This window comes from Gouania willdenowi, chromosome 22, assembly GCF_900634775.1.
Source record: "Gouania willdenowi chromosome 22, fGouWil2.1, whole genome shotgun sequence".
Lineage (NCBI taxonomy): Eukaryota > Metazoa > Chordata > Actinopteri > Blenniiformes > Gobiesocidae > Gouania > Gouania willdenowi.
The window spans coordinates 10,221,312-10,243,291 of record NC_041065.1 but is presented as its reverse complement, the minus strand read 5'-3'; the positions used below and the strand labels follow the sequence as shown (position 1 = coordinate 10,243,291).

Sequence of the window (21,980 nt, the reverse complement as noted above, 5' to 3'; positions counted from 1 at the left end):
TACTGGCCTAGGTGCACGCGATTGCACTACAGGGGGTACTTAAGTGAAAGAAAGTCGAAAATGAACAAACAAAAACATAAAAAATATGGGGTTTCATAATTTTTCTTTTTAGTTAAAAATTATTATCGTAATATTGATGATGGCAATAATCTTGATTAGAACATGAAACCAGAAATGATAAAAACTATAGAAATATTTTCATTTCGGAGGCCCTAAATATTTACAGTGGGAGTTTTATAGATATTTTTTTCATAGAATTCCGAGCAAAATATTGTAGTCGGACAAAGGGAATACTTGGATTCAGAAATAAGACAAAGGGGGTACTTGAGCCAAAAAAGTTTGAAAACCACTGTCCCAAAATGATTACAGGCAATTTACTTACTGCTTTATGTTGGATCCAGTCGTCTGGACCAAAGCAATGTGGCTGTGCCAAGGATTTTCAAGTTGTAATTGTTCCTGACCCTGTGGGGGCACTTAAATGTAAATGTTTGTAAGGTTTTCTCTACCTTCTTATCAGTTCATTTAATTGAACAGCTCCAAGGACAGATGACAAGATTAGTACTATTTTAATGTGGTTCATTCTAGTTACAGTCACAAGTAAAATACACACATGTGGCTAGCAGAAGAAGCCTTTGTTTCTGTGTCTCTGTTCTCTGTGTATCTGTTCAAAAATAAAAAAGCAAGCACAGTTATCTTCTGGGCTGGACCTCCTTCTTGCACCATGCTTAGAAGAGGCTGGTACGAACATGAAAAACAGTGCACAACTTGTGTGAGTGTTCAAACCAAAGCAACAGAATGTCAGGGACTACAAAAGACGGACATTTATAAAATAAAGAAATAAAACATATCTTTCATGTTCTATCCAACAGGATGCTCAGCTATACCACCATACAGCGCAGAGATCATCCATTGGAATCCCTGCTGGTGGCCCTAAGTATGTCTTTCTCTATGCGTGCGTTATGTGATAGGCTGTGATAAAAATAAAAAAACTGTACTCCTTATTGCAAAAAATCTGCAGGGATATAATTATGCACCTGTTTATCTTTAAAAAATATTTGCAAAAAAAAACCCAACATACTAAATCCTACATATCAAATACTACAAATCTTTTAAATATTTTTTCTTGAAGGTAACTCATTGGAAAGGAGGCACTGAGGAATAGGATTACCTTGCTATATGCAAATGTACAGCACAAGTAATCCCAGACCATTGCAATCCTGAATTCACACATCTAGGTCAGTGATTACAGCTGGCTTTGAATTGAGCTTTACATTATACATGTGAAAGGGCTAACAGCACACACATGCTGCGCAAGTGTCACTGAACAATGACATCATGTTAAGCAGCTGAAATTATCACGGTACAACGACAGCTGACCACGTGTAGTTCTTTAAACAACGAAGCGCCTTCTGGAGAAATGACTGGTGCAGTCAAGGTCGCAAATTATAAATAGCATGCATGTTCTCGGCATGTTAAGCTTTTAAGTGCTCTGTGCAATACTCTTCAATTCGACCCCCTTCCTGCGCTACAACACAGCAATAATCCGACAACATGCCTGTAAACACCCAACGGTTTGATCCAATCTAACCTGACATAACATGAGTAAAGTCCAAAAGAAATCCAGTTGAACGACATCCATATAAGGATCACATGATCAAATTGTTCATTTACATGCATCAACTAACCTGTAGAACTGGACGTCCTTGTTTTGTCTTTTGGTAAATCAGACGTCAAAGTGTTCACAAAAACAACAACAAATCACAATCTCAATCTCGATACCTGAAGGGCCTCCGATTTTCTGTGATAGCCAAAGACGGACGGAAGAGTGCCTATTTATCACAGGTTAAACAAAGATAAGAAATGAATGGACTTGAGCCCACTATATCTGCACTGAAATGCAGTACTAACTACTGTACCGCCGAGGAACAAATAACTAAAAACCTATCACACCAAATTGCCTGATTTTACATCTGCTGCAGTCTTTAACATTGCTTTGACATTAGCCATCCTGAAATAATTTATCATCATTTCAATTCCAGTAAGTTCATTTTGTCTTCTTTTTTAATAATACATTAAGGTTTCATTTATTCAGACAAACTTTTTTCAGGAAATTTACTTTGACATCCTGACGTGTTTTGAGTGTCCACTGTGAGCCTTCCTCAGAGGTGTCTGCTGATTGCTTTGATGTGTCTTTATGAGTTTATTCTGGACGTGGCCATCTTGACAGTTCTGTCAGGCTGGCAACGCCCCCTGTTGCCCGATGGTTTCTGGAGAAGAGAGTCTCCAGGAGATTAAAGTAAATTTCCTGAAAAACATTATCTGAATAAATGAAACCTTAACATATTTTCCATCATTTTGTTAAAATTAGTTCAGCTTTTTTGTAGAGGTCAGTTTGGCATATTACTTAGTGGGATTACAGATTTTAAAAGCAAGTGTAATATACACCGTGCACTTCACCACATCAAATGAACACGTGAAACCAACGCACTGCCTGCCTGGCTGTGTGTGTGTGTGTGTGTATTAGCATGCAACTGGAGTTTTCACTGCATGGAAACTCCAACGTCATTTTTCACCTAATTCCGAAAAAGGAAATAATATCACAGTACAATGTGAATGATGACTGCCTGCTGTTAAATTGTTGTCAGCATTCAGGTATTCCACGTATAATCTGAAGAAACCTCTACAGGTAAAATTTGCTGAAACACACAGAAATACAGTAAGAGAAAGTGAAGCTTTATCAACTTGCTAACCCGTCAGTACTTCCACTTACTACTAAAATAGTTTGACGTAACTAGTTTCAGGGGGATTGGACTGTAGTTGCTGAAGTTAGTCCTCAAAAAATTTAATCACCCAGTTTATATTGTAACATCTGTACGGACGTTGCAAAGACACTGGACCGATTTGTTAACACAAGTGTGTGCCATTACTATCTGGTCACTGTTGGCCATGACCATGCCAACTAAAACATCGTAATTCACCACTCCGGTGAATTATGAGGATGAATCTTAATGCTGTGTTCACACCGGATGCGTCACGAAATGTCCGTACGTCCAGATTACATACAAAGTCAATGGATAGATGTGTCCCAGATGCAAAATCTTTCCAGTGCGGCAGTACGGTCCAATCTGCACGTCAAGTGCGTTCGGACTGTTCGGTACCATCAAGAATATGATTTTCTTCAAACACATTGAGCATGGGTGACAGCAGATCAGTGTGTACAAGGACATTTTTGTTTACATGAAGCATCTGCACTGATGTTTAATTGATTCAGTTTTTTCAGTTTTATTTGGTCATTTTGAAATTATTTTATCTTCAAAGTGTCTTTGACAATGGTTGTTTTGTTACATTTATAATTTTCATTAGAAAGACACATTTTCTGATAACTAGACATTTAAAATGAGGTGAATGACACTTTACTTTAAAATACTGTTGCTACATGTCATGTAGGCAACTTAAGGGATTTAAAAGAAACAATAGAAAACTGACCAGTCATTGACATTTGCATCACTTATCCTGACAACAGAACAAAAATCAGTTCCTAAATGTGGTACATTTTCAAAATGTGTTAAAATCTACTTAATGTGTTTTATAAAATACCTGTTGAAAGAAAATAGTCCTATTTTCAGTGACAAAAGCAGAGACAGCTGGCACCTGCTGCAGACCAAGCATTTTCCCAGGCTTTATTAAGCTGTCTTTTCTTCTGAATAAAAGCAACCTACTGGTTTCATTTGTTCTCTGATCAACCACCAGAGCATCACAGGGATCCCTTGAAAGAGCTCAGATCTATTCACCCAAAGAAGCCTCCTGTTGTACTGCAATGAAAGCAACTATATCCTAATTTACTCTTGTATTTGCTCATTGTGTTCGTAAAGGATTACATTACTTCTCTGCAGTGACAGCTTTAAATGATCAAATCCAACACCAATGTTAACATAATTCCTGATAATACATATATACTGTATTTTATATACTTGCTTAGGATGTGGTTGCCAGGTGCAAATTTCCATTTCAATTCAAGGGCTAAATTCCATTAATAAAGATGAATTTAGTGAGACTATAATTAAGTCATAAAAGAGTATTTTTATCTCTGGACCCTTTGGGGAAAGTTGGAAGACCAAAAGAAAATGTGTTATGGAGTTAGACTGCGGCTGTCAACAATCAAACCAAAGGTTGAAAGGTACTTATTACCTATACTTTCATGTTAGTTGAACGTCCTCTCTTGATGTCACCACTGTGTCGAAACACATTCCCAGTCAATTTCCACTCAGGCTGTGGATAATAAATCTCAGTTACAGCCTGACCAGCATCAATAATGACAAAAAAGGCACAATTCTCTAGAGGATTTAATTCACTACCAAACAAACAGAGAGGCAGTGGAACAATGGGGTCATTGATACCACCGTAATCATTGCTAATCTGAATGATGCAATGCACTGTCCTCCTCTCAACTCTACATGTTACAAAACTAGAAACTCTTTGCTAAATCTAAAAATCTTAAAAACTAGTACTATTAAAGTAACATTTGTAAATGTCATTCAATTACAGTACTATAGAAACATTCATGCTATTACAAAATATAAAACTTGCATGTCAACTGCATACTTCTATTGTATTAATAAAGTAATTTATTGTCAAACATCAATCATTGTCTATAACATAGCAATGCTAAATACTATAAATATACATGATTAGCTTCAAGCTGCTGTTGGTTATTTCTGGAAAGAAAAAGGACTACCACCATGACTCAAAGAGCTGCAAACTACAGATAAAAGATAGATTCAAAATTTGCATTTCAAAAATAAAACCTCAGCTGAAGCCGGAGGTGAATGAAAATCCTGTGTTTGCTTTTTGTTATGTAAAGTGTGTCAGACACAGCAAATGTAATGAGCCCAAAAAGTCTGACCTATTTTAAAAGTGAAATGCAGGAGGATGAAATAAATAACACCAAATGGCTCCCACGGAGTTCAACTAGAGTTTAACATTCACCATTTGTTAGTGATGGTCATTTTCACTTTAAAGGTGCATAAGCAAACACCTAATTAGGTTAAGATCTCAAAAAAAATATCAGTTTGTGGACCAGGTGGTGATGCCTTTAGGCTTTATGACAAAAACCCACCCTGTGCAGATGGAGGTCTGCCTACAACTGTAGAAAGAGCCTCCACACTGGGTTTGAAACCTCTGAATCATTCATTAACTAAATGTGTTCGTCGTGCTAGTGCTGGACGGTGCTAATTAGCAGGGCAAGTATTCTAAAGCTTGATGCATCACTGATGGCTAGAACGAACATATTCAGCTAATTAAAAAGGAAGAAAAGGCCACAAGAAACTGCTAAACCACACAGACCCTCCATACACACACCCGCGTCATTATCGTTGGATGCCCACCTGCCGCGCGCACATGCACGCACACACAGCTTGCATAGTGCTGATTAAAGTGGTCCGTGGTACTTAAGTAACCAAACGAGGGAGATCTACGGTACTCTGTGAAGTCCAAACATCAGTGGCTTTTCAAATTGATTACACAGATTTCTTGAAAAAAGCAAAGATGTATACAATATGGTAGAGTATGAAGTAGTTACAGAAAAATCGGCCACTGAAAATTTTCGATCGAAAATGTTGAAAGTTTTAAAATACTTTTATCACGAAAAGAAAACAAAACAGAGTGATGCGATGAAAAAAGCAAACACTGCAGCCCTATGGAAAGCTGAGTATTTATTAAGCATTCTTGGTATCAAGGAAAGCTATCAAGGAGGGCGCTTGTAAAGTACGCTTTAAAGTGCTCAATGTTTTTGCGTACTGTCGACGCTGTAGCTACACGAAGCCCTCTGCGTCGATGTGGACCCACCATAACACATTTAATTTATTTCATTATCTTTCAGTAGCCCAGTCAGTTATAGGCCTGTACATTATTATTTTATGTACACGAGTGGGGTCAAGTTAAGCATTTAATTTATTTACTTAATTTATGCAATTGCAATGTCTTGATTTTAGTGAGGTTAATACACAGTCAGAGCCATAAATGCAATAATACTAATAATTGGCAAAATCATTTCTTGAGGTGTTTCAATTTTCAGCCTTGGTTTTTCTACTTTTTAGTTTCGACCAAGAATTTGATTTTGGTGCATCACTAGTATGAAAACCGTCTGTGAACCAAGCTACAGTTATGCTGCGTTCACATCGAATGACTCTTCTGCGGCACAAAAATGTTCCACAGGTTTTGCAGGATCAAAAAATTTCCGCATTCGCTTCATATGCGCGTTTGAAGCAAAGCCCCGCCCACCAGCGTCACATCCAACTCGGTGAGTTTCACTGCCTGCTGAAGCGAGGAGCTGGGCTCCTTTTCTCCTCTCATAAATATAAACTACCAGTGAAAAATGTGTGATTAGCTCAGTGCCGACTTTCAAAGATGAACACTACACAGAGAACTTTTACCTGCTACTGCCACCTCCTCGCTGATTCTCCTCCACGCCAAATCCTTCCGAGTCCGGTCCCGGTTATAAAGGCCGTGTCATACAGCTCCAGGTGGTCACACACAGTTTCTACTCCATGGTTGAATGGGTGAACAGACCGGTGTCCGTGTTGACGGCCTGACGTCATTGTCAACAAAGACTCTGATTGGCTTTCGTCATGCGAAAGAGTCGCAGGAGTTCAATGTTTTCAACTCTTGCAAATACGACAAAAAATCGGAAGCCCGCTCACACGGCCAACGCTCTTGATGCGCGGAATGGACCGCACCGCCGCACAGGAAAGATTTTGCATGTGGGACGCAACTGTGCATTGACTTTTTATGTAATTTGGATGCATGAACATTTTGTGACGCATTCAATGTGAACGCGGCATTACAGTACTGCTTGAAAAAATGACAGCTGAAGAAAGGAAACGGTCATAAAGTGGTTACACAATAAAAAATGACAGCACAATTGCGCTCGGTATATTTTGTAGTGGTAACTATTAAAGTGATGGACACGACAGAGTGTGGAAAATGACTCAAACATCACAACTTCACATCTGGCTGACCTCTGACCATTAACAAAGTGCACTATGAACACAGTGGCGCACACAGTGACAATAATCTACAATCACATTAACCACCATTCTATGGTTCATCTTATGTAAAAGAACTAGATGGTAGTCACGAACAGAGACAATCCCCACAAGTGAAATGGCCTGCTGTCAGGAAAGGCAAAACCCCAAGTAAACATCTGTCATCAGAGGAAGACTTTATCCATTGTCCCATTGACCGAGTCTACAGAGGTCAGAAGATCATCAACTGGAGTTGGGTTTTTTTTTAATCCTGTGGAGTAATTTACCAGTATAGCAAATTACAGAACCAATCAAAACCCACAAAGAGCAGAAATTTGTCTTTCAGTTTCACAAAAATAGATACACAGCACTGATGGAAATCTCTGCAAGCTAATCTCTGCAATTCTGGTAGCTCACAACATTACTATTGGTAGATTTTGTCACTGGTCTGTCAAATCCTCATTACAGTGGAGACCTGGAGTATGGAGCACTAATCCCCCACCCGCCAATCAAGTCGAGCAGACATACATCTCCCCCAAATCTACATATTACATCATCTCAGGAATGCAGAAATTACCAAAATTGGCTAGATTAAGCAATGCATTATGTTTGAGATAAAGTGACTGGCCTGGTAGAAACAGCTGATTTAAAAGGATTTTTCACTCACCGTCTCCAGGTTTTTTTTGTATTTTGTATAATGAGAGAAACACAGTAGGAAGCAATTATTAAGTCCCATATTTTATTGGAGAAAGGAGAGATGGCCTGGGTTTAACATGAAGATGGCAGCATTTACTACCCAAGTAAGCAAAAGACTATCGTTTTTCACAAAACTAAAAGTGTCCCATTCCAATATTGATATCGGTCCGACTCTAATTACCCCTCTGGGATAAATAAAGTTTTTTCTGATTCCGCTATCAGCAATAAATAAATAAATAAAAATGAGTATAGGATTATACTGACCTGAATCTAAAACCTCTGATATGATATTTATTGTTTTTATTGGATTTATTGAGGTTATTTTTTGTAGAATATTCTTATGTTTAAGTTTAAATCTTAGGCTGTGGCTATTCATACGGAAACATATGAATAGACTACCAGTCTATTCATATGGATCGCCCCTCATTGGCCAGTTTAAGTGACGTGATAAGTGCATCACTTGACTTAAAGTTCCGCTAGTTTTACTTTAGCTCATATTTATTTTTAGTTACCCCGCTAACCCTTTTATTTTAGCTCTATCCCTAACCCAGGAAATATTTTTAAAGGTGGAATTTGCCATGTTAAACATGTTAAAATGAAAAAATATACATGGCGCCTTAGAGCACTCCATCCTGGCACAGTGAAAAAACACAGGCACATTACATTTATTGAGAAGGTCCGGAAAACGTGCAAAACGTACCCAAATCCCGAAGGCTTTAGACACTTTCTAAAACAGTTTAAACGTATGTAGCCAATTGGTTAATCATAAATGGGTTATTTTTTTCTCATACATGCTGTTGCTGACTATTGTTCTGTTTGAGTAACATTACTTGATCAAGCCTTTTCTAACATTCCACACTTCAAAATAAGTAATTAAAGTATTAGTATTGTATTGATATTGGTATTGATAAATACTTAAGACTTCAATATCAGTAACGAAAAAGTTGTCTCGGTACACCGGTACACAAGACATAGTCAAACAGTGATGTGAGAACAAGAATCAAAGTCTTCCCACAGACTTACTATCAGAATTCTGAGGAAAAAAAGTGAAATGTCTAGTAAGTTTAGGTCTGGCCAGAATTGGTAAGAAGTGTGAAATGTTTTCATTGATTCATCATTATTGGTGCTAAAAACACAATACCTCAGTGCACCCATCTTATGATCAACAGCTTTACCTGCGTAACACATCATCATGCCACAAGGCCTAAAGATTCCAAACTGGTTTAACCCTAGAATTAGTCTACTGTGCTCAAATGGCCAGTTCACAGTCACAACATCTCAAATATAAAGAGCACATTTAAAATCTGGTGCAGGAGAAACTATCAAAAAGCTAGCGACAACAACATTGCCAGTGAATGTGTATTGTTCAATAACTTCACACTTAATTACCTCGAGCTTTCATTATGAGTGAAGTGACACTGCACAGAACCCGTGCAGTCCAAGTCAACAGACACTAACTCCTTCCTCTGGCTGCTGTCAGTGCCATCATGAAAATTAGTCACACCTATCATCACATAAACAACACAGTAAGCGTACAAAATCAAGCCGACGGCTCTGGAGGACCAATCAAAGCACAGTAAGAGAGGAGTCAGACGTTGCCTACCTTGCTGGTGTAAGGAGCTTGTCCCAAGTTGATTCCATCCTTGGAAAGTTTATCCCGTATGAGTACCTTCAGCTTCAGTTTGGGATATGTCACAAAGTCACTGCAATGTGTATATTTCAGGTTATGGTTACCCGGACAGGATGCTTGGTGTCCCACCTTGGTGTTAGGGTTCTGCCTGGATGTCCCAGAGTCCCCCGCTATGTCTCTGTCTGAAGAAACATCCGCAGGCTCTAAGGTGAAGTAATATCCAGGAGTTTTTCTCTGGTCCTCATCCTTGAGCGTCTCTACGGCTGAAAGCAGCCTATCTCTGTGGTACTGAATGCTCACACCTATGGCGTCCAGGTCTGGTTCCCCAATCTGTTTGCAAACTTCCAAATCGTCATAGCCGTTGTCAAGGAATGACTCCACATACTGGGCCAAGTGGAGCTTCGACAGCCACTGCAGGACGAGATTTGGTCCTTGGCTCATCTTATAAATAAAGGTTCAACACATAAGAACCGATGGTATTATACATGATCTGAACAGTTCCTGACACAGTCTTGTTGAGTTATTAAATGGTAACTACGAAACATCGTCGTAGGTCTTTTGACAAAATGGGATTTTGTGTCCCGTAAGTATGATGACAAACCAATATAGATTTTTAGATCTGCTTATTCAAGGTCCAATTTAAAATGTTATCGCTAATGCAAAAGGGTGGAAAACTAATCTGATAAACACCAAGATGTGCATTGTGTACAGTTAATTCTGTTCTTTAGTGTTACTGTGAAAAGTTCATATTTAATGGAATTTCCAACAAAGTTAAAACATGTATTCAAGTGAGGGAGACATTCAGAATGTTTGAGCTTAAGTGTAGTATTAATTAGGCAATTTGTTTCTGAAGAATTGTTAGAAAAATCACAGATCTTTAGAAAGTACTGATAGAAAACGCGTCAATAATGTGATAATTTCATCCTATCCATTCATTTTACTGCCGTTCTATCCATCACTAAATATAGAGGAAGTGGGAAACGAATTAAATGTATCAAATTCTAGGTTCTTATTGGTTAAATTCACAACTGTTGCTGAGTTCACACACAGTGGAAGGTCGTTTAATGCTCCATACACAGGCCTGTGTGAGTGATGGAGATGGTTTCTGGTGATGAAGGATAGTCAAAGTTTTTAGTTTGTGACTCAGATGGATAAAAGACTGAACATTCACCATTCAAGAGCTACTTCTCGTCCCTCAGAGCTCCGTAGACTTCATTTCTACCAGTTGATAAACTCCACGCTTTTTGTCTTCTTTTACTGCAGCGGCTTCGGACGCTGAGGACGCCGGACTCCAGCGGAGACTCACACGGGCCAGAGAGAGCTCGGAGCGGCTGGAGCTCCGAGTGAGGCGGTGAAAAACCATCAATAAACATCAACACAGCTGGAAAATATAACTAATTAATGTTACACGGAGGTTCTGAGGAGTAAGTTCTTAGCTTACTGTGAGCTTGGCTTATTGCTCCGTTTCCCCAAGTTGTTTTGCTCCTGTGGTCCATGCACCCGTCCTGCCGGAGTGAGAGAAGGATGCTGCCGCTCTGGAGCAGCTCTACCTCCGTGTCTGGTACTGGACTTACCGCTGGATCAATGCTGGAGCATGGGGGCACTGGCGCCATCTGCAGGTGTTCTATGGTACTGTAGGACAACGCATAATAATGAAATAAAATGAAATAAAATGAAATAAAATGAAATGAAATGAAATAAAATGAAATAAAATGAAATAAGATAAAAATAAAACCGTGAGCGCAAATGGAAAGAGCAAACTGATTCTTAAATGCATTAAAAAGATGAGTCATTACATGCAGGTGTTCCAATCAAGGTGTCCAATTTCAGTCCAATCATTTTCACTTGTTTGAAATACTGTAATGTAATACATGTAAGATTTTTTAAACATTATTATGACATTTTTTGGTCTAATCAATTTATATATAATGTTCACCACACACCTGTAAACTACTTGTTTTTTTTTTTGTTTTTTTGCCAATTGTAAACACACAACAGTTAAACCTCACTCAGGTGGCCCAAAGTAACTATTACAATCTTTTTTTTTTCTCCTGCCATGCAACAATGCTGCCCACCTTTCTAAAAAGAAAATTAAATAAAGTACTATTTATTTAGAGCCTGGGCCGATTTAATCTATTATCAATTAATTGACATCGGTCAATAGCCTGGCCAATAATTCAGTCATGCTAAAATATGTAACTGATGAATTAACTTGTTTTATTGATTATTATTATTATTATTCTATGGCTCTGTGCTGTGCTTTCTGCATTTCATTTATTCTGACATTTACTTTGATCTCCTGACATGTTTCAACTCAACTGCCAGTCTTCCTCAGCGGTGTCTGCTTTGATGTGTCCTTGCCTTTCGCGTATTTTGAATTATTTAAAAAAGAAGACACAATGGACTTGCTGGAATAACTATGCGGAAGTCAAGGACACATCAAAGCAGACACCTCTGAGGAAGACTGGCAGTTGACAGTAACAGTTACAGTAAACACTTCACCTATCTGCCTTTAAAACGAAGCACTAAAAAGTATCTTTTATATTAAATGTTATTTGTCTCGTGAGGTGCCTGTAACTAGGGGTGGTGAAAAAAATTGATTCACATAAGAATCGAGATTCTAATCATCCATGATTTTGAATCGATACATAAACTTCAAAAATCGATTAAAAAATATATATATATATATATCTACATATACACATACATACATTTTTTAGGCCTTAAAAGTATTAAATTTAGATCAGATAGGTCTTAAATGTGCTTTACTAACTGTGACTGTACAATGATATTTTTGAAATATCAAAGAAAACACCAGTTACATTGTTGTGTATTTTGAAATGCGCTTTTATGAGAAAAAAAGCAGCCAGCTTAAGCTTTTATTTAGGCAATTTTTTTAATTACCAGAATTCTAGATATATATATTTTTTGTATGACTTAACGTAGTCTTGTAGTCACTGAGAATTGAGACGTACAAAAAATAAAAAAATAACAAAACACTAATTTGTGTAGTTTCTTTTTGTAACTTCTAAGAGAAAAATGCAGCTGACCTAAGCTTTTATTTAGGCAGTTTTATTTTATTTTTTTGTATACTTTAAACCTATTCTTGTAGTCACTGAGAGTTGAGACTTTACTTCTGGAAGAAAGGGGCATCTGGCCTAAGCTTTTATTTAAGCACTTTTATTTCTTGTACAGTAAGTTTTTTATTTGTTTAGCATGAATAAATGTTACCTTTAGTCTTAAGTTTGCCTTTGTGTGATTACATCATTGGAATCAGTTTATTTAAAATTACGTTACACAAACTGTATTGTTCTGATGCCATAATTTGTCTTAACACACTATGCATTGTATCAATTTTTGAGTTGAGAATCGATTTTGAATCGAATCGAATCGTGAGACACCCAAAGATTCACATCCCACCTGTAACCCACATGTTTTTAGGTAAATAATAACCACAGGACAAAATTCTCATTAGGATTAGTTTTACATTTATTTTTTCCATTGCACAATAATATCTATATATACTGTATCTACAGTCTAAATTGTTTGTGGCAGCAGATCAAGTCAGACACCCATGTGAAATTTGTTTTAATAAAACTGTACAAAAATTGCCTACTATGAGAAAATACTGCAACTCCACCGATAGTAATCCCAGAGGACAGATGGATGGACGGAAGTATGGCGGCTGAAAAACCCTCAAGCTTTCTTCAACGTGTCTCGGACAGCTCAGGGAAAGCAAGAAGCCTGATGAAGCAGACAGTAACATGGACAGATGAAGCAGTAAAAATAATCTCATGAACGTAAAAAAAAAAAAAAAAAAAAAACAGGGAACGGCTTCTGCTGTGTGACCACAATGTCTGCTTTGTTCAACGTGGTGATCACTTCAAATGCCAGAACAGACAATCTCTACAAGGGGGAGTAATACATGGTAGTTTAAAGTTTGTAAACACTTAATATCATGCATCCTTCAATGGGCAATAAGAAACCATCAAGGATATATATGCTGCAAACTGAAGCTCTTTAAAGGCTGAGGACACACAAGTTGGACCCAGAACATACACATTTATCCAACAGTAGCAAAGCTTAAAACTGATGATCGTGTTCCGAAAAAAGGAACGTGATCCAGATAAAGGTTTTATCGTCATGTCTGGGTGATGGACGATTACGCACAACCAGCGTCTGGACATGGACATGAGTTTTTCTATCCCAAATTTACATTAATTGTATTCATTTTTGACAAGATTCTTGAAATAAAAAGTATATACTCTTATTTTTCAAATATATAAATATATCATATCATTAACCCTGATATTGAAAATAAATCTGAGAGTGAAGCGAACAGCATAATTGGCAAAAAAACAGATAAGCATAGGTTCTTTTTTTTCATGTTTTGGTCCTTTGAAACAAAATAGATCAAATTAGACTAATGAATGATAATTTTGATACAAAAAATAGTGCAAAACTCACAAATATATTCATCTTATGGATTGTTTCAGTAGTACACAGTGGATCAAAATATGGATGTATCCTTCTAAAATGCGGACAATGCAACATTTTTGGTTTGCCTTCAAAACTCAACATTTCTAATTTCATTACTCAAATATTATTCAGTATTTTACTAAACTAATTTTTGTAAATCAATATCTATTATTTGACTATTTTCTTTGGTGGATATCTCTCTTGTTTTTTTTTTTTTTGGAATAAAACCAGATCCACTTTGCAAACGTCATGAAGAAGCAAAGCCCATTAACTTTAATGCGCACAAAGGAAACCAGTACTGACTCTCGTATGCAAAGAAAGACAACTAAAACCAAGACAACTTTGTGAAATCAAGCATCTCTTTGGTGTCAGAAAAGAACATGGCAGCAAGCGTACAAGTATGTCACGTTGCCTGGACCTGCACGGTCAGATTTTTGTCCAGGCGTGCACGCAAGTTATGACATTTGGCAGAAATATGGACCGACAAAGTCTTGTCTCTCTTCTTCAAAATGAAAGACAACCAGATTATGCTCCTATATTGACACAAATAGCAGCATACCCTCATGACACAAATTAATTTTGTTAGAATAGAGTTATTTATCACATTTAGAAAAGAACACTGTCAAGCAAACCAAAAACCTCAAACGACCTATTGTAATACACTGTATCTATGCAGTAATTATAAACATTGGTGCCCATACACATATTCCAGAATAAATGTATGTCCACAGATATACACATAGGTAGAGGTTAGCATATATGTGTCATGAGGCAAAGACAGAAGAGAGATCGTTTTTTTTTTTTTTTTCTTCAAGTGAAATGGTTCAGAGGCGACCAATGGCGAATCATGCCACACTTGGTTTGTGCTTGGTCATTTTTCTCCTCCTGGCAGCTACAGATACAGCATCATCACTTTCATTGTGCTGTAGGAGACACATGCTTTTTATTTTTTGCCATGATACATTAAGAAACCCGACCAAAAAACAAAAAAAACAAAACCCAAAACTGGACTTTAGCTACAACAGAATAATTTAAAGAACACAACTGATCATCTATGGCAGGTCTGCGTCACAGAAACCTTAGAATAATAACCAAAATATACATTTATGACTCATTGATACCCAGCGTTGCTATAACGAAAAACACCTTCAGTTTTCCAGTGTATCCACAGATCAATGTAAACTCTTCAGTGGGAGGTAAACATTAAAGCACTGTTTTGTGCACTTAGTAAAAGACGCTAAATTAAGTCAATGCCCAACATATTTACTTCATTTCATTTCTATTTATTACATGGCTCCAATAAATATATTAGATGAAAAATAAAAAAAAATCATTCAGTAAACACTAATCTACTGTCCTTCCCGTATAAAACTAAAGGGATGCAAAAAAAAAAAAATCCAGATGGTTTGTGATGAACTAGGAGCGTACAACCAGCCCTTATTCTGTGAGAGGCAATAGATTCATCATCTCCTCATCCTTCACCTGTTTCTACTCTTCTAAGTGCTGCAAAGTCCCATTGTGGACAAAAAGGACAAAACACACACACACACACACACTCAGAGAGAAAGAGAATGGGGCGGGAAACATTAATTTAAAACACGCAAATAAACAAACAAACACAAAGTCGTTTGTTGATTCGATCATCTCAACAGAAACTCAAGGAACTGATTGGATTGAAGGACAAATGGGGATGGGGTGGGAGGGGGGCGGGGGGAGGTCATCAGACTTTTCTCCTCATTGAAGTTCACTGTGTTTGGCAGAGACCATTAATGACATAAAACCCTCAGCTGCAGTCAGGCCTCCTCAAGTGCTTTCTTTTTTATATATATATATATATATATACACATATATATGTATACGTACATATATATATGAGAAATATACAAGCTCATCACAGATATGAAAGGTCTGCCCCTCTTTCATCGTTAGAATACAAACATTGCCATTCCCGACTGACGTGACGAGATTAATTCCAGAAACATCTTTTCTTCCTTTTCCCGTCATGTTGCACTGGCCAGTGTCGCTGCAGCAATCCTCCAGCGACTGAGGTAACACAATAGAATCTTCATAACATTGTGCTGAGGGGAAAAAAAACGAAACAAAAGAAAGCCCCAAAAAAGATGATTCTGTTGGGCTGGATCCCCCAGCAGCTTCTCACAGATACTGTGCGTGATTACAAGGTGTGAAGCTCCACACGCTGCCATCAGAGCTGGTACCACTTTTTATCTTTGTATTTCACCATCGTCTGAGGGAGACAGCAGAGAATCAGAGCCAGAGATGAGACGTGAAGCCTGAAACATGGCTGTAAACGTAAACAGAAGTGATTGGTTTATCCTACATTGTGGGCGTGCTTAGAGAAGGACTCTGCGCTGGCCATCATGGCTGCTGTTCTCTCCTCCAGCTCGCCCAGTTTCTGCCCTCTCTCGTCCAGAGCTATCCGAGCACGGGCGAGGTCTCCCACTACCCCTGATGCTGCACCCTTCATGCCCTCCATGCTGCCAGGGCCGGGGATGTGCTGAGCAAGGCTACGAGATGCCTTACCAGCTGTTGTCTCACCGACTGGAAACGAAAGAAAAGAAAAACCCTTCAAGCAAATCTCTGTTTTAAAGAGTAACTAAACCCCATAGCCATGTTTTTCAGCTGAAAACAAATGCAAGTACAACTCTTGACACTGAATTCATGAGGGGAAGTATGATGAAAAAAATCACTTCATGATGGTTTTACTACAGTGATATACATCCCTTTAGCTTCATTCATAGGGACAAAGTTGAAAAAGTTCTGTTTATCTCCCTTGTTATTCCACATTTTGTCAAAAGTCACCTCAAAACGGGCGAGTTGGATTTTGCCCGGCAGTTGACGTCACCTGCCAAAACTCCTCCTACTGACAATCCTCTCTCCTCCTAGCATGGACATAATACATGCCTCCTAGAATGTGAGCTCCTGCCTCTCAAACTATCAAACATCTAAAACAAACACTGCAGTTTAAAATACAATATATATTATACTTTATTGCCATATAAGTAAATGCAAACTGCACTACTGGATGCCCAAACTGCACTACTTTTTCTGCTGCCGATTGTGTAGGGTGTCACTGCTTGGAGCCACGGCCATTGTTTACACACATCAGCTGTTAGCACTCCGTGCTAATGCTACATCAGCCTATGCGGCGACACCCGACATCACTTGTAAACGGAGGAATAAATGATGAGGATGTTTACGGACTCGTGGCTCACAGCGCAAACAGCGGACTCAGTTGTTGAAATGACGGCTTCTAACTTTTACGCGGTGACGGACAACGAAGAGCGGTAATTGGAAAGGAGACAGTCTGGGTGTTTGTGTGTGGAAAGGAGGAGCTGCTGCTACTCTGGTTCTGCAGTAACGCGCGCACAGTTTTCTAACTCAAAATCACAATAAACGCATAAATAGCCATGTGTAACATACTTTAAACAATAACAAATGTGTGTGCAAAGCAAAAGATAATTGGTAATGATCGTTGTGTGTGGAGTCAGAGTCTACAGACACGTCTATTCATGAATATGCATAAGTAGGCCACGAATCAGCCCGTTTTGAGAATTGCTCTGAAAGTAGCTTTTCAGAGGCTAAAACTCCAGAAAACAGGCAAATTTGTGAAAAAAACTCCCAAAAATACTATGTTGTTGGGGTTCTTAGAACAAATGGAGATGGGTGAAAAAAAGCAACATTTGGCATATTTTGTTGTAGGGGTGACTGCCCTCTATGGGTTGAAACTAGGCTATTACAATCAAATTCTACTATTGGCTGAGAATGGTGGTTTGTAGGGGTGTAACGATTCGTTTAAATATTTTCACATTTTATTTGTATAAAGTTCAACCAACAATCAGTTTAAATTAACAAGTTAACTTTTCTGCTCTCATTTTCAATACTCAATATGTTTTTAATAAAAATACAGTTTACCTGACTCTGCTTGTTTTTCAACATAAATTTAATACAATATTAACATGAAAAATGAAGTGCAACATAGATCTATTCAGGTTAAATGAGCAGTGGTTGAATCTGCTACTTTTTATTTTAACATGATGGTGAGCCGTAGGATTTTAGCGCTAACGCAACATGTGCTGCTGCAGTGAACGCTGTCTGAAGGGCCTGGTGGTGGACGGTGGACACAGTGAGTGACTCATTCAGAACATCTCTGTCTGTGTTGAAGTCAAAGTGTTTCCACACACTGGACCCCAAAGGTGGAAAACTGATAATTTTCTTGCTCGCTGGCTTCTACATTTTGTTTGTTGTCTGCTGCGTCTTTAATATTAAAAGTGCTTTTAAAACACATCCATATAAAGTCTGCTGTGCTTAAATCCAATGCGTTATTTCCTTTTATCGACAATCAATTGCTTACCTTTTAAAATGATTTTAGATCGATTCATGTCATCCTGAAGGACAACTAGCCGAGCGCAGATTGATGTAGTTGTATTGTGGGAATATAAATCGATTAATGGATCTAATGGATGAATCATTACATACTTAGTGGTTTGTGACGTTTTGGCGACTTCTTTCGTCACAAACCATCACTGTTGGCCCCGCCCCCTCCTTTAAAAACTCCTTTAAAAAGTGGAGCATCTCAACCAGCAGCTCATGTTGTGCCTGCCCCTGCACTTGGAAGTGTGAATTAAATCAGCATCTCACTTTTGAACTTCGTTGCTTTAAAGTGTGATCACAGAGGGACATACAAACCTAATATTTATACAGCAAGAATTATTAAAATGTCATAGTTTGGTAGAGTACAACATTTTAAAAACTATGTACAAAGCTCATTTAAAAATCTTACCTGGAAATCTGCAAAAAAAACCCCCAAAAACATCAACAGAGAAAGTAGTTATAACTAAAGATATTAGAAAAACCCAATTTGAGAACAATGACAAAGAAAGGTGAATTTCAGTTCAGGAACAATTTAAATGATGACATCAGAAAATGAAGATCACTTAATATGTTCAAAAAGAATATGAAACATAATATGTTGAACAAGTACTAGAAAAGTGTAACTATATTGTGGTTTAAAATGAGTTGGATTATGACTGCTTTGCCTTTGTTTAATGAAATAATTTTTTATGCAGTGGCAGATGTTATAAGTTTTACTTCATTCTGCTGCTTTTCATTCATCTTTTTTCAATGTGGATGAAGAAATACATTTGTTTTAATGTCTTAAATACAATAAATAAACAAACAAACAGAGGAAAATGTAGAGTTTATGTGCAATAAAGACACATATATTTTCACTTTCTAACACTGAAAAAGCATGGTAACCAATAAAAACAGTAATTGCCGTAGAGCGACTGGGCATGTCTAAACTGCTCCAGGAGCCCATAATCAAGGCATATTTAGAATTTCCAGCCTAAACACACATCAGCCCAAACCTCAGGGTTCAGTTACTCTTTAATCAATGCTATAATGTAACAGGTGAGAGTAGTCAGTACTCACAGAGATCCTCCCTGTCCAGAGACTGAGCTCCTCCCCCAAAAAGGCCTTTAAAGAAACCTCTGTTTGGAGCCTCTGGAGTCTCCACAGGAGTAAACAACTCACTGAGCATCTCCTGAGCAGGAAACAATCATCAGCACATGGATTCAAACACATATTCTCCCTTTCACACACAACTAAAACAAATCCTTAAGTTGAATGGACATTTTCAAAGAATACATCATTCAGATAATTGACTTTATAATTGTAATTGGCATGGAAATTCTGTAAAAACTGTCAATTACAATTGAATTAAACGAAAAACTGGGGAACCATGTTAAAGTTCAATGGCTTAAACATATGTTTTCATTAAAATGTGTTTCATATCAAGTTTTCCCACTAACCGTCAGGTCTAATAAGGTTGTTTTATAATGTTGTTTTAAAAAAAGATAGAAATCCAGGGGTATACTGACAGAAAAAAGGCTCAGATCCCCACACCAAAAATATGAATACAAGGACTGTCCCGATACAACTTTTTCACTTTCAATATGATACCAATATTGCAGCCTTGAGTATTGGTCGATACCAATATTGATACGATATCAGCATGAATCATACATACTTTTATTACTTGTTTTATAATAATAATAATAAATAATAATACATGCTTCACTTTAGTTATTTTTTTATTGTCAGTATATGGTGGGAACAACTGAGGGCGGGGACAAAAACAATATCAATATCGTATCGGGACACCCCTAATTATACCAATATTTTCAGTGATTAGGAAGCTTAACAAGATAAATAACCAAGAGATTAAAAACAAATTGGACGATAGATAATATTCTTTAGTGTTTTTTTCAGCTGATTTAAGACACAAGAGGAATTTTAACTTTTATGGGGTTATTTGTTAAAGGCTCAGTAATTGTTAATAATTGAATTTGAACTAGTAATTGAGAACATAATTGTAATCAACTTTCAGGGAAGAAATAATAATTGTACATTTAGTTGTAATTGGGAAAAAATGCTGGTCACTGTAATCGTAATAGAGTTGTAATTGAACATGGATAATTAAAGACGTAGTTGTAATTGAAAAAGGTAATTGAGCTCAACCCTGGGTGGCGTTGCTAACCTGCAGGTTGTCACACGTCTCCTGGCTGTAGGTGATCCTCTGGATCTCTGTGGGTGAGGTCAGGTACAAGGCCTGGCCCAGGTTGGAGAAGCAGAATGTTCTTGCTATCCGCATGTCAGTCAGAGGCAGGTAGTTTACATCCAGCAGAGGTCTTAAACTGGGCAAACTGGGAATATACAAAATACAGGTAGCATGAAACCGGCAACTTACACATCTAACATGATGGTGGCTAATTAAGAAGCTGCTAATGACCATACCTGAGAGTCATTATGTGTCCATTAGCACAGAAACAGGCGATGCAGTTGGTTCCTGCCATCTGCACCACGTCGGCCCTCAGGACAAAGGAGACCTCTGTGATGTTGTGTTTGTAGATGCGGGTTTGGGACGGCAGGGCCACCACCTTGGCTTGTTTCTCTGAGCACAGCACTGCCAACTGGGTGTCCTGGCCCTCCTGGGAGGAGGGAGGGGAGGCCGGCCTGCGCCTCCTGCTCTTCTCCTTCTCTTCATCTGAGGCATTGGGGTCGTACCACGTCTCGTAGGAAGGGGCCAGCAGAGCTCCAGCTGCGTCCAACAGTGACATCGTCAAGATGCCTCCTTTGAGACTGACCAGTGTGCCTTGGAATATTACAGATTGTTACTTCCATGTGAAACAGGTGCAGACCTTAAAATGATCTTTTTTCTCCCAAACTCTTATTTTTAACACATTTTTGGCACTCAATTAACAAAGATTTCAACTTGTGGTACAGTATTTACCTGCATTAAAACAACAGGATCAAGCATAAACCAAAACATAAGAAAACTGATAATAGCAATGATAGTAATAGTAGAATTAATTACAACAATAGTGTTAAACAAATAGTCAAGTAAATCAATAGATATTGGATTCCCATAAGATTAAAAAAAAGATGTACATTATACAGACACACACACATATAGATAGATATATGCACGTATTAGGGATGTAACGATTCACTCAACTCCCGATACGATTCGATTCATGATACTGGGTTCACGATGCGATTTTCTCCCGATTTATTTTACAAAATGGGACTGTAGACAAATGATGACTGAAAAATATTCCTTTATTTTTTTGGAGAAAATACTGTACTATTTTCCTTTTATTTTTCATTGTCAAAAGAATCCTTTGATGAACTATTCAAAACAATGCAATTTAACTAAAAATAAATCTTGAATGAAATAAATAAAGGAATAATACAAATGAAGAAGAAGCCCATTAATTTAAATTCTGGTTCTATAGTAAACAATTCAAAACTACATAATAGTTCTTTTTCTTTTTAAAAGTGCAACTGAAAATGTATTTTGTGCCTTAACAATTGGACTTTTAAAAAAAAAAAGAAAACAGTCATTTTACTGTATTTACGTCAGATATTTGTTGGGACCAGCAGAGGGCGCTGGTAACCCAATGGTCGGTTGGCATGCAGATATTCCACCAGTGAAGAAGAGAAGCTATGCTAGCAGACAGAGCTAATAGAAAAACATGACTTTTACAGATATTCACGTAATATTACAGATATTCTTTCGGTGCTAAAGGGGTAAAGAATCATTTATGAGCATGTTTAACAGTAAATGGCGG

At 37.7% G+C, this 21,980-nt stretch overlaps 2 protein-coding genes across 9 annotated transcripts in view; both read right to left on the bottom strand.

Moving 5' to 3' along the window:
• LOC114456939 (SAM and SH3 domain-containing protein 1-like) overlaps positions 1-10,870 on the bottom strand; it is an 88,785-nt gene extending 77,915 nt beyond the window's left edge. For 2 of the 4 annotated variants that reach the window (XM_028439021.1, XM_028439022.1), the window contains exon 1: positions 9,322-10,870. In XM_028439021.1, the coding sequence (XP_028294822.1) occupies positions 9,322-9,789 (468 nt within the window). In that variant the 5' untranslated portion in view covers positions 9,790-10,870. Of the gene's footprint in view, positions 1-9,107; positions 9,183-9,321 lie in introns of those variants that run through there. The other 2 variants (XM_028439023.1, XM_028439025.1) reach the window with 2 other exon arrangements.
• Positions 10,871-14,012: 3,142 nt separating this feature from the next.
• The window catches only part of stxbp5b (syntaxin binding protein 5b (tomosyn)), a 53,106-nt gene continuing 45,138 nt past the window's right edge, over positions 14,013-21,980 (bottom strand). For all 5 annotated transcript variants that reach the window (XM_028437451.1, XM_028437454.1, XM_028437452.1 and 2 more), the window contains 5 exons: positions 20,644-21,001; positions 20,387-20,552; positions 19,279-19,390; positions 16,166-16,386; positions 14,013-16,072 (listed from right to left, as the gene is read on the bottom strand). In XM_028437451.1, the coding sequence (XP_028293252.1) occupies positions 16,031-16,072; positions 16,166-16,386; positions 19,279-19,390; positions 20,387-20,552; positions 20,644-21,001 (899 nt within the window). In that variant the 3' untranslated portion in view covers positions 14,013-16,030. The remainder of the gene's footprint in view (positions 16,073-16,165; positions 16,387-19,278; positions 19,391-20,386; positions 20,553-20,643; positions 21,002-21,980) is intronic.